This window comes from Coenobita brevimanus, chromosome 30 (genome assembly GCF_032717465.1).
Source record: "Coenobita brevimanus isolate Jiangsu-jjx chromosome 30, ASM3271746v2, whole genome shotgun sequence".
NCBI classification, from domain to species: domain Eukaryota; kingdom Metazoa; phylum Arthropoda; class Malacostraca; order Decapoda; family Coenobitidae; genus Coenobita; species Coenobita brevimanus.
Window position 1 is genome coordinate 15,722,342 of NC_136983.1, and position 13,062 is coordinate 15,735,403.

Consider the following 13,062-nt stretch of genomic DNA (forward strand, 5'->3'; position numbering starts at 1 on the left):
GGGTATATACTCGTATTCTTATAATACTACTCATTTACATTTCTATTTACGTTCTCTATTTTATTTACGTTATTTACATTTCTATTTTATTTACACTGTGTTATGCACTGTCACTTGATTTTCCACTGTTCACGTATATGTACATTCATTGCTTTCACTTGCTGTTTACACATTATTTACACATTATTTACAATTCCACTTGCACTGTTTTACTCAATAGAAAGATCGTAGTCACTCTTTTATCAATTGTCAGCCCTTTACCTCTTTCCACACGAGGTTTAGTAGGGGGTAAAGGTCACAGTGCCCTTTGCTTGGGGCTGAAAAACGGCGGTAGTTAGCAGGAGCAAACAGACGTACCTTCACTTTGAAAGACGACAGTGAACTGATAGTGGTGGCCTCCTGCCGCCTGGGTTGGGTGAGTGCAAAGCTAACAACTTAAACCTTGTGAGACCTGCTAATATGTAGCAATGAAATGATTGGCAGGAAACCAAGACAATACATAATAAATTAGGTACTTCCAGGTGAATGTAAATATCACTTAGGCTTCTCCCTTCCCTCCTTATATGTATATTTATTACGAAAATAGATTATACGGCATATTTCAAGGGGAAATAAACAGCGAAAATTAGCGAACGAGTGCACGTGAGGTGTTGTCAGGTGATAATTAGCCAATTCCAGGTGTATGGCACTATCACTTACCTTATTTCTTTTTTGTATATATTATTTGGTATAAGAATAGGGCATAGGGCTTATTTCAATAGATGAAATCAATGGAAAATTCCAGGGAAGATTTACTTAGCGTAGAATACAGTGTGGTGGCCTGCAATAATTAGGTAGTTCCAGGTGAATGTAAATATCACTTAGGCTTCTCCCTTCCTTTCTTATATATATTTTTATTACGAAAATAGATTATACAGCATATTTCAAGGGGAAATAAACAGCGAAAATTAGCAAACGAGTGCACGTGAGGTGTTGTCAGGTGATAATTAGCCAATTCTAGGTATATGGCACTCTCACTTACCTTATTTCTTTCTTGTATATGTTATTTGGTATAAGAATAGGGCATAGGGCTTATTTCAATGGATGAAATCAGTGAAAAATCCCAGGGAAGATTTACTTAGCGTAGCACGGCCAGGCAGGCGAGAGGATAGGGTAATGGAGGGGAGGTAGGGAGGGGAGTCAAGAACAGGGAGAAATGGCTAAATTGTCAACAATGGATGGAAGTACAGATGAAATTAGGAGTGCTGACTAGTGTTGGACATAGGCAGTACTGATAGATGTTACAAGCCACCACTTGAAAGCCCGGGTGAATTCAAATTAACACAGAATCACAAAAGTGACGCCCCGCGGTATGATCCCTTGCTCCCAAGCGCCACGAAAGTGACGCCCCGCAGTTAAGGGGTTAAAGCTGCCTCTTGCTGGTCGCTGTAAAAGCCATTTCTTGCACCGCATTCTCTTCTTTCTTTTCTGTAAAGCCTTCTTTTTGGCGCAACATAAAGTCACCACACTCCACAGAACAGTTTCTTGAGAGCAGCTGTCATCCATCCTCCACGGGTGTCGCTCAACAAGTGGCGCAACTTGTGAGGCTCTAGTGTGGACACTCTTGCCCGTCGGCAACATGTTGCAGGTCGTGAGGCTGCAACTTGTTGCGCAGCTTGATGCCCAGTGTGTACGGGACTTAAGGAGTGGATACTAGATACCGGCAGAATTATTAATTTCCAATTTTATCTTCAGGACAATGCATAATCCTTACATATGGGTATTTTTTCATGAAAATATTGTAGCAATTCTAGCTGCACGAGATTGAGCAATAACAGGTCTGTGATGCCCTTAGATGTTCTGGGCTGCATGCGCACTACACTGAAGGGATCAGCATGTTTTTCCCCTCCGAGAGGAGCGGGTAACCCGTTCAAACCCCTTCATGATAGGGACTGGGGCTTGCAATTGTTTCCCATGAACGAGGAATTCCCAGTAAGCGCAAGTCATCAGCTTGTGTTGATTACGTCCCTGCCCTTTGTACACACTGCTTGTCGCTACTACCGATTGAATGATTTAGTGAGGACTTTGGACTGGCGCCCTTGGATGCCTTGCTTCCCTTCACTGGGAGTGGGTGCACGAGATTCAGAAAATGCTGGGTGATACCCATATATCCAAACCATACGTGCTCCCTACGTGTCAAATGGGTTGGTGGAGGATTTGTACCCCTCCCTGTAAAACAGATAACTCAGAGTTCAAGGCAGAGGGATAGGTGGAATTTCTTACTCAACCGCCTATGACAACAGGATTCTCCTGCTTGTCCTTCCTCTAAGCCATAAAACCATGTACAATGCTGGGTGGTATCAATATATCGAAACCATACATGCTCCCTACCTGTCAAGTGGGGTTGGTGGAGGATTAGTGCCCCTCCCTGTAAAACAATTAACTCTAAGTCCTTGGTCACCCCGTTTGGGATACATGGCGTCTGGCAATTAATGAATGAGATGAATAATGTATAAATTTTTCTCATTCATTTAAGGTGTGTTTGGTGCCTAATAATGAGGTAACAAAATACTTTGTGATGTCCATATGTTTTTTGGTGTTGGTTATATACGTCAAGGGATGATGATTTATCTGTTTTTACACATTTTTTTGGTGTTGGTTATATACGTCAAGGGATGAAGATTTATCTGTTTTTACACATATGTACGGATATTTCTCTATTTATACTTTTATTCAGATACTCCCAGTAGTCATCAGCAAAGATATTAAAAGAAAAAAAAATGTGATTTTCGTCAGACACTGCAGTTCCTACGGACAGTGTTAAGAATAATATAGTAGTCTGTCCTTTTTTTCTTAGTCACTGTCTAGTCATCACTAGTTTTCTGTTACTTACCAAATATCCATTTCTGTTATAGGTATTATCCTAATGTTTGAGATTATTCATTTCTTGTCTTTTGCTTGAGATTTTTGAGTAATTAAGTACTGGTATAAATTTATTTGATTGTGTTGAGTCATTTGCAAGTGAGTTTAAAGTTGTAATAATACCAGTACTTATTTTCCAATGACTGATTTATGTACTTGTTTGAATGACATGAAAAAATGCGGAATTTGACAAGATGGCTGCCCTGTGAATCAACCTCCTCTCTGGTGTTCCCGGTTTAGCATAAGTTTCGCCACCGTTTATCCGACATTTTCTGGTGCCCAGACCCGGGAGCCTTTAGATGACGTCTGCTAGAAGGTATTTAGCCCGGTTTAGTTGCGAGAAGAATGGCGAAATCGTCGGAAGACTTGGTAAAGAGGAGGACGGCTGCCAAAGGTTGGTTGACTCGAAGCATTACTGAGTTAAGAGAGTTATTAGATGACGAGTCTACCACTCAAGAGTTATTAGAAGCAGCCGTTAGTGATTTTGATAAGCGGCTAGCAAATTTAGATGATCTTCAGTCAGCAGTGGAGTTAGAATTAGAAGACCCTGCTGAGTTAGAGGAAGACATAGAGAAAGCAGATAAAGTTAGAAGGACAGCAAGAAAGGTTAGAGCTAAGGCTGCCAAAAGACTCAAGGATGCAACAAATGATAGTAGCACTGTATCTACATCTAGTAAAGATAAGTCAGAAGTTAAATTACCCAGACTAGAGCTCCCTAAATTTTCTGGTGAACTGACAGATTGGCAGTCGTTTTGGGACAGATTTGAGGCTTTAGTGGACCAGAGTGAGCTGCCAGTTATCAGCAAATTCAGCTATCTGCAATCATTACTTCAAGGAGAAGCTCTATCAGTCATCCAGGGGATAGCACTTACCACTGCAAACTACACTGTGGCCTGTAACCTCCTCAAGGAAAGATTTGGCCGTCCAGAGAGGATAATATTTGCCCATGTCCAGGGTTTACTAAATGCCTCTTTAACACCCAGAGTGAAGGGAACCAGTTACGTCGATTCGTTGTGGAAGCTTCAAGATCAGCTGCTGAGGCATGTGAGAAGTTTGGAAGGCCTCGGTATCAACGGTAACCAATACGGTGTGGTGTTGACTCCAGTTATCCTGTCTCGTCTTCCACAAGAAATACGTTTGGAATGGTCGAGGGAAAGTTCTGGACATGAAGGCGACCTGGAGTGGCTCCTCAAGTTTCTGCAGAAGGAGATCCAGCGTCGTGAGAGGTCTGAAACTTTCAAGGAACTGTCCGTGGAGAAAGGCAACCCTCAGCGAGAAGTTACCGAAAGGAGGAAGATTGGTTCTGCTTCAGCCCTGCAGACCACATCCGAGGAAGGTTCACCGCAGTGTGTGTTCTGCCAGAAGCTATACAAGTCTGAGAAGTGCTGGCACATCTTGAGGTTGGACAGACATGGTCGAGAGGGGAAGGTTAGACAAGCTGATTTGTGTTTTAAGTGTCTTTCCAGGGGCCATGTTTCTAAAGGTTGTAAAGGTAAAGTTAAGTGCACTCAATGTAATGGGTCCCATAATGTTCTCTTCTGCAACAATGGTAAAACTAATTCAGAGACTCACAATAAACCTTCACTTAAACAAAATTCTAGTCAAAAGTCAGAAGGTCAGTCTAATGATTCAGTCAGTATTGTTGAACATGTTGGTATTTCTCATGATCGAAGAATGAAAAAGTCTACTGTTTTGCAAACAGCCAAAGTCAAAGTTTGTTCAAGTAGTGGTAAGTCTGTTTTGGCCACTGTTATGTTTGATTTAGGAGCAGATACCACCTATGTGAGTCATAATTTTGTCAGAAGGGTTAAACCTAAATGGATCACTTCAAAATACACCTCCTACTCTGCTTTTGGTAATCAGAAATCACAAGACAGTAAAGAAAGGAATGTGTATGACTTGAATTTAGTTGACATTGAGGGTAATAACCATTCTGTACTTGCAGTTGAAGTTATGTCTATTTGTCCTCCTTTGCGACGTCAGAGGCTGCCTGATGATGATATGCAGTCTCTTTCACAGCTACATTTGGCTGAGGACTATGGACGTGACCGTGACCTCACTTTAGATATGTTGGTTGGTGTTGATAATTATTGGAAATTCGTTTCGGCTGATAATGTTGTCAGATTTGATGACTTAGTGGCCCATGAATCAGTATTTGGTTGGATTTTGTCTGGTTCATGTTTGAGCGGCCATGTGGAGAGTGTATCTCATCAAATGCTATGTATCAGTGCAACCAAAAATGTCAATGAGTCAGATTTGCATAAGTTTTGGAGTCTTGAAAGTGTGGGTATTTATACTGAGAAAGATAAACCACCTAATGACCCTGTTTTGGACAAATTTGAGGACACAATTAAGTATGTTGATGACAGGTATGAGGTTGCTTTGCCTTGGATAAGTGATGAGGTAAAATTAAGTCTACTAAATAATGAGAAACATGCTAGAAAGAGATTGTCTGTACTGAACTATAAATTTAACAAAAGCCCTGATCTGAAAGAAGAATATGACAAGGTATTTAAGAGTTATGAGCAGGATAACATTATTGTTGAGGTTCCTTTCTCTGAGTTAGAAAGTCCTTATCCCACTTACTATATGCCACATAGACCAGTAATTAGAGACAGTGTTTCCTCTAAAGTAAGGCCTGTTTTTGATGCTTCTGCAGCAGGACCTAATGGTGTTTCACTGAATGATTGTTTGGAATCTGGTCCCTCATTAATTCCTGATCTTGTAGAAATTTTAATAAGATTCAGAAAATGGAATATTGCCTTAACAGCAGACATTACTAAAGCCTTTTTGCAGATAAAGGTACAATGCCCTGATCAAGATGTTCACCGTTTTTTGTGGCAATGTGGTGATATAGTTCGTGTGATGAGATTTGTAAAGGTGCCCTTTGGTAACGCTAGTAGTCCATTTTTATTGAATGCCACTATCAAACACCATTTAGACTCTTACCATAATTCTGTCACAGTACAAGAACTTAAGGAAAATTTATATGTTGATGATTGGCTCTCAGGAGCAGATACTGTAGAAGAAGCCTGCAAAATGTTTAGTGAAGCTAAAAGTATATTGTCCGATGCAGGCATGACTTTATCCAAATGGCACACTAACAATGATTATTTGATTAATCAGCATGAACAGTTTGAACATGAGGTTGGTGTAACAAAATTGTTAGGAATGTACTGGAATTCCTCAGAAGATGTGTTTTCCTTTAAGGGTCTCAACTTGGATAATAAGTTTGATTTAAATTTCACTAAAAGAAATGTATTAAGTTTCATTGCTAGACTGTTTGATCCTCTCGGCTTAATTAGTCCTTTCACTATGTATGCTAAAAATTTGTTTTCGAGATTTGGCGTCTAGGACTTGGCTGGGATGAAATTTTGCCTCATGAGTTGCAATATAAGTTTCAGTGCTGGATTAACAGCATTCAGCTAATTAAGAATTTTGAGAGTGACAGATGCTATTTTCCAGGCCTATCTTTGAATTCAGTAACTGGCTTGGAAGTTCATGCTTTTAGTGATTCCTCTGAGAAAGGATATGGCTCTTGTATTTACTTGCTGATTCCTAAATCAGATAATCAATTTAATGTTTCCTTTGTTATGTCTAGAGCAAAAGTTGCTCCTATCAAGCGGGTTACCTTGCCACGGTTGGAATTACTTGGAGCTCTGTTAAGTGCTCGTCTCATTAACTTTGTTAAATCTGCCCTACATCTGAGTGATGATGTTAAGCTAATTTGTTGGACAGATTCTAAGATTGCTTTGTCTTGGATTAAGGGGAATCCTGCTAAGTGGAAAATGTTTGTTGCCACTAGAGTAACAGAAATCCAGACTTTAACATCTCCAAGTCACTGGTTCCATTGCCCTGGTGCAGATAATCCTGCTGATTTGCTTACTCGAGGTGTGACTGGTGATCAACTAATTTCAAATGACTTGTGGCTTCAAGGTCCAAAATGGTTATCTGATTCCTCAATGAACTTGTTTACTGAGATTATTGATGAGTATGAGACAAATGATGTTGATTTTCCCTGTGAAGAATTCAGGGGAGAAGGCCTGGTTATGACTGTTGTTGAGGAAGCCACAGCTGCCTTTGATTTTAATAAATGGAGTGATTTTACCAAGATCATGAATATTACTGCATGGGTTTTGAGATTCATTAACAATTCTAAACCCAATAGTACTAAATTTTCAGGTCCTCTCACTTGTAATGAATTGAGTAAAGCAAAGGACAAAATTTTCATCTGTGTTCAGAAAGAATTTTATGAGAAAGAAAGAAATGCTTTGTCACTAGGTAAACCACTCCCTAGAAATTCTTCACTGAGGAACCTTGATCCATTTTTAGATTCTGATGGATTGCTCAGAATTAAAGGTAGATTACAGAATTCTGACCTGAGTTATGACAGCAAACACCCAATAATTATACCAAATTGTCATGTGGCCAAACTCATAATTCTGTTTCAACATAAATTTTTGAAGCATGCTGGTGTTCACACGCTTATGTCAACTGTTAGAAATTCTTACTGGATAATTGGATTAAGAAGACTTGCTAAAAGAGTTTGCAAAGAGTGTGTAGCTTGCAAAAGGTTTGACTCAAGGCCTTGTAACCAACCAGCACCCCCTTTGCCAGAATTGAGAGTTAAATCTACATTCCCTTTTGCTATAACTGGATTAGATTTTGCTGGCCCATTATTTGCAGTTGATAGTCCTTCAAATAAATTGTATATTTTTTTATTATTTACCTGTGCTGTCACAAGATCTATCCACTTAGAATTGACAGACTCACTTTCAGTACCTGATTGTCTGTTGGCCATAAGGAGATTCTCCGCAAGGCGAGGTCTCCCTTCAGTGATTTACTCTGACAATGCCAAAACCTTTATGAGTGTAGCAAGTAAGCTTCAGCAGTATTTTAGTCTATTAAGCCCTGAATGGAAATTCATCGCTCCCAGGTCCCCATGGTGGGGAGGTTGGTGGGAACGGCTTGTGAGGTCTGTTAAATCAGCTCTTAAGAAATCTCTTGGCACTAAATGCTTGACTACATGTGAACTTGAGACAACTTTGGTTGAAGTAGAAGCTTGTGTCAATTCTAGACCTCTTACATATGTCAATGAAGAACCAGATGTTGCTGACCCCTTGACACCCTCACATTTTCTGATTGGTCGAGTTGCGGTATTTCAGCCTCATGTTTCTGATAAACCTTTGGATATAAGTAACAAAAATTTAAGTGAAAGAGAAATTGTTCATAAGAGACAACTCGACCAATTCTGGAAAATGTGGAGTGATGATTACTTAAAGAATTTGCCTCCTACTGTGAAGGGATTTAAAGCTAATTGTAACCTGAAGAGGGGTTCTGTAGTTTTAATTAGGGAAAATAATGTCCCTAGAATGAATTGGCCTCTGGGCATAATTACTGATTTATTTCCTGGCAGGGATGGTGTAGTAAGATGTGTAAAGGTACAAACTGTCAAGGATATATTGTGTAGACCTGTTCAGAAGTTACATGACTTAGAGATTTTTTATGACATAAATTGTGATGATTTAAATTCACCAGCTACTCAAAAAAACTTTGCCCAAAACAGGGATGAAAACAATGTTGAAGTGGCTGATGATGATGATGAAACTGAAAGTCATGAACAGGTGAAGGTATCTAGAAGAGGGCGTATAATAAAGCCTCGTACAGTATTGGATTTGTGATTTCTAAACTATAGCTTTAAGAAAGAGGATAATTTTGTAGTTTTGTAATTTGTGGAACTGAAGAATAGTTCATTTTCTTTAACATAAAATACTGTAGTTTTCTAATTTGCTCAACTTTGGATAGGAGCTAAAGTGCTCCTATGGTGGGGAGTATGTTAAGAATAATATAGTATTCTGTCCTTTTTTTCTTAGTCACTGTCTAGTCATCACTAGTTTTCTGTTACTTACCAAATATCCATTTCTGTTATAGGTATTATCCTAATGTTTGAGATTATTCATTTCTTGTCTTTTGCTTGAGATTTTTGAGTAATTAAGTATTGGTATAAATTTATTTGATTGTGTTGGGTCATTTGCAAGTGAGTTTAAAGTTGTAATAATACCAGTACTTATTTTCCAATGACTGATTTATGTACTTGTTTGAATGACATGAAAAAATGCGAAATTTGACAAGATGGCTGCCCTTTGAATCAACCTCCTCTCTGGTGTTCCCGGTTTAGCATAAGTTTCGCCACTGTTTATCCGACAGACAGATCACAGGTGGCAAAGGAACAAACTCGGCAAAGAATCTATGATTTATCTCTCAACTCACATACGCTGAAACGTTTCACAGCTTGAGAAGCAAATAATAGTTAATATATGTCTAAAGTATTATTATTTGCAGATTATATGTGTAAAACTGCTTATATTTCACCAGTACCAACCATTATAACCATTGCTAGAATTTGTTGTATAAGGTAAAGAACGATCAGCACGACTGAGTAGCAATATTAATATTCATATTTATATGAACTAACACCATTTTAAAGTCATGGATATTGCTGTCAAGTTAAATTCACAGAGTTATATGCTGTACAAAGATGGAGAATGCGGGCACGGTTCCAGACCTGCATGTCAACAAACTTCGTAAACATTCACATTCCATATGACATACTTTATATGTGCTGTGGCTGACTGCAAGTCAGATTCAAGAAAGACAACAAGAAGGAAGGGTGCAACATATGTCAAAGGCTGGGCCAGGTTCCCATCTGCCAAGACAGAACCAGTAAGAAGAAAAGTGTGGGAAGGGAGGTGCAGGAGGGAAGTGGGATGGAAAGCCACTCGTAATCATGCTATCTACTCCTTGCATTTCATTGGATGGAAGAAAGGAAGACCAGCACCTGGAAACCCAGATCCAGTGCTGTTTGAATATAATGGGTGGGGGAGAAACTGCTATGCAAATATTACTAGACAGAAAAATAGACTTCAGTGTAAAGGACAAAAAGTAGGTGAGGAAGAATCGTGCCTTGCTAACACCAGCCCAAACCCAGCATCAACTCAAAGTGACCGAAAGACACCAACTGAGGAAGTGTTTGTGTTTGATCACATTCAGGACTGGCCAGAGGTTGAAATATGCTCCAGCAGGCATGTGTCTACACCCACAATTACTGGTAATTTTCATAAAATTGTATTAGTATTTTTTTCCTTTCAAATGGTTATCACATCCACTGGTAAGCATATGCTTTATCTGAATCAGTAGAAGCACCTTACTAAATCACTTCTTCCTGATAGTCTACTATATTTTTAATAGTTCTGGGGTGGTACATGAACGTTTTTTTGCTAAATTTGCTTCCCCATTGTTTTTAGCTATGTTCCATTAAGGCAGTCAGTTCATTCATCTCGCAGGGTAATGGCGAAAGGGGTTCTCCTATGTGTGTAACTAAACCAATCCTAACGACTGTACTAAATAATTTACCTTAACCCAACCTAACCTAGCCTAGCAACCAGTTGGGAAGTTGGGAAAGGAAAACCTTCAAGTACATTGAGTAAGACAGACAATCATAGGTATGGCTTAAAGAACGTGATAGTAAAAGCATTGGGAAATTTTTTTTAGTAGGAAAAGGTAATTTACCACTCTGAAAATGCTCAGACAACAACCTGGAGGAATATGACTTGAACTGGTAAGGTCCTTCTACTGCTTCAAGTAAATCATTCATTTAACCTTCCACTGATGATTATTATTTTTTCTTCCTGTTCTTTTCCATGTTATACAGGTGGTTTTAGGTATGATTTCCATTGGAAATGCAGTAATTCCCCATTATCCAGTTTTAAAAACACACTAGCTATCTTCCATATAGACAACTTGTCAATCTTTCTCATCCTCAGTCGCTACTACTAATATAAAACATCAATTTAACATGCTAAGTCATGTGCTCATGGGTTTAATTTTCTTTTCAACATTCCAGTTGGAGATAACAACCTGCCTAATAATGCAGACCATAGCTGTGCATGCTCAGCCCAGGAAGGAGGAGCAGAAGTGTAACCAGTAGATGCTGGGGTGCAGACTGATCCATGTAACCCTAGTACAGCTGGGATGGAAGATTCAACGGTCAAGAACAGAACACCTCAGGTGAGTATTTTGCCCACTGCCTGTTCTTCAGATCTTATTGCACATAACATGCATCCTACGGTATATATCTTGTCATGATTTGGTAGAATGAAACACTCAAAGATAACAGAATGCCTTTCCTCCATTATTTGTATTCTCATTCTCCACAACACACGGTTTGTGGAGCAAACATTTCTGTTACATAGGCAGGTGGCATCAACACCACCTTGGCCCTTTCAAAATTATCGCCACAGCCACAACTGTATTTATATCATGAGCAATGCTAAATCATGCTTAAGGTGATCATGATCAATTGTCTTTCAGCTGATAGGGTGTGGTGATGCAGAAAATGAGGAAGCTTTCCATGAGGCCTTCATTCAGAAGATCTTGAAAAGTGATAAGACTGTTAGGAAGTACACAGGTATGAAATCCGGGGAGAATCTAAATGTTGTTTTTGAGTTGGTTGAGAAAAGTGTTTCTAAGATATTTTATTGGAGAGAATAGAAACCTTTCAGAGATGCGAATACACCTCCAAGTAAGGCTCGTTCTAGCACAAGTAAGAAACTCTCACACTATGAAGGGTATCTGATGACCCTTGTATTCCTGCAAGAAGGCTATGACTACTGTAGTGCCACACATTTGATATTCATGTATGTGTTTAGTAGTACTGTAATTTTAAGTTAGATAGGGTGTAACCTGAATATTAGTTTATAAGTTCCTACTCTAAGTAGTAATTCATATATTAATGATTAATGTAGGGTTAACTATTTTTACATGTATGTATCTCTGTATCTATGCAATGGGTGATGTAATTGTGGATGTTGAGCTATGGGAATTCCCCGTCTCGTAGACTAACGAATAACACATGCGTGCAGCTCTTCCCCCCTTGTTTGTGCGTCGTTGCCGGGCGCCGAGTTTAAACCTTAAACAGAATAATGATGAAAATACAATTCTTTCCGTAACCTAGTTGTGAAATGTTTGCTAATGAAGCTGCTAGAACACAAGTATGTAAGATTAGCAGTCCAAAAAGCCTAAATAATGTCAATTTTGAGGATTTAAAGTCCCGTTTATCTTGGCCGTCACTAGATGGCATGAGCTGCTCTCAGATTCAAATTGAGATAGTGATAGAATCAGTATCTAAATTAAGGAGTAAATCCCAAATTTTCCCCGATTCAATCAAAAGTCCTGGCGTCATGGGAGCACTGCTAAATAAATTGTAAAGAGAATTGAAACCCACCATATTTCAAAAACACCACCTCATTTGATTTAGCAGTTGGCGTTGCTAGCGCCCGACGAGCTCACTCGAGCCTCAGATGTCATATCTAATGGACGTTCGTTCAGGTGAGCCGTCCACATTTCTTCTTCCTCCCCCTCTTTTTCTTTGTTTAGTCCTTACTTATTATGGACTATATGAAGTAATATTGTTGAGAGTTTAACGTAGTCACTCGAGCCTCAGATGTCGTGTCTAATGGACGTTCGTTCAGTCCCCAGACACCGGCGACGTCAAAGTGTGCACGAGGCCTTCTCGTGGTATTGCCCGTAGACTCTTACATACACACTTACACTACCCACGAATTATTTTACAAACCGAAAGTAGTTGATATGGTATTATTGATCCTATCAAGTGAACTTCTTTTTTTGTAGATAAGGAATAGAAATTTAAAAGTGATGTGATCTTGTAACGGAAAGGTGAAATTCAAATTCATTAACCGTTCTCTTTCTTTAATATTAATATGTTAGAAAAATCAGGAGCGTGGAAGGGAACTTAGTGGTTGTGAGCAATAATGTGATATTTGAGTTGTACCTCGAGGCTAAACAAGCCCGAGTGATTGGGTATTCTTGGTGATTATATTTCTTTTTTTTTTAATTATTCCTCGAGGTTAGACAAGCCCGAGAGATTATGTATTTCTAGTGACTATATAGCATTGTTGATTATGAACTGTAAATAAAACTGACTTGGTGTGGGATTCTAGAAAATTACATGAGGAAAATATATGGGTGAAAGATGAACACAAATAATCATTCTTATTGATTCGAGGCTATGCCAGCCCGAACAGACAATTCATTCCCGTAAAAATATCCCTGTCTTGAGGCTATTGTTGAGCCCAAGAGTAA

At 39.1% G+C, this 13,062-nt stretch overlaps 1 protein-coding gene and 1 pseudogene across 1 annotated transcript; both read left to right on the forward strand.

Annotated features, from left to right (window-relative positions):
* Positions 1–3,246: 3,246 nt before the first annotated feature.
* On the forward strand, positions 3,247–10,888 carry LOC145395241 (uncharacterized). Its single transcript, XM_080268930.1, has 3 exons — positions 3,247–4,516; positions 4,847–5,304; positions 10,805–10,888. The coding sequence occupies exons 1-3, from the start codon at positions 3,247–3,249 to the stop codon at positions 10,886–10,888; spliced, it is 1,812 nt and encodes a 603-aa protein (XP_080125056.1).
* A 44-nt stretch (positions 10,889–10,932) lies between these two features.
* LOC145395242 (uncharacterized) overlaps positions 10,933–13,062 on the forward strand; it is a 49,365-nt pseudogene continuing 47,235 nt past the window's right edge.

Coding starts and splice junctions, on each gene's coding strand:
- LOC145395241 (XM_080268930.1), top strand. CDS start 3,247: ATGGCGAAATCGTCGGAAGACTTGGTAAAGAGGAGGACGGCTGCCAAA. Junction 4,517..4,846: donor TTCTAGTCAAAAGTCAGAAG/GTCAGTCTAATG, acceptor CTGTACTTGCAG/TTGAAGTTATGTCTATTTGT. Junction 5,305..10,804: donor TGCCTTGGATAAGTGATGAG/GTAAAATTAAGT, acceptor TCAACATTCCAG/TTGGAGATAACAACCTGCCT.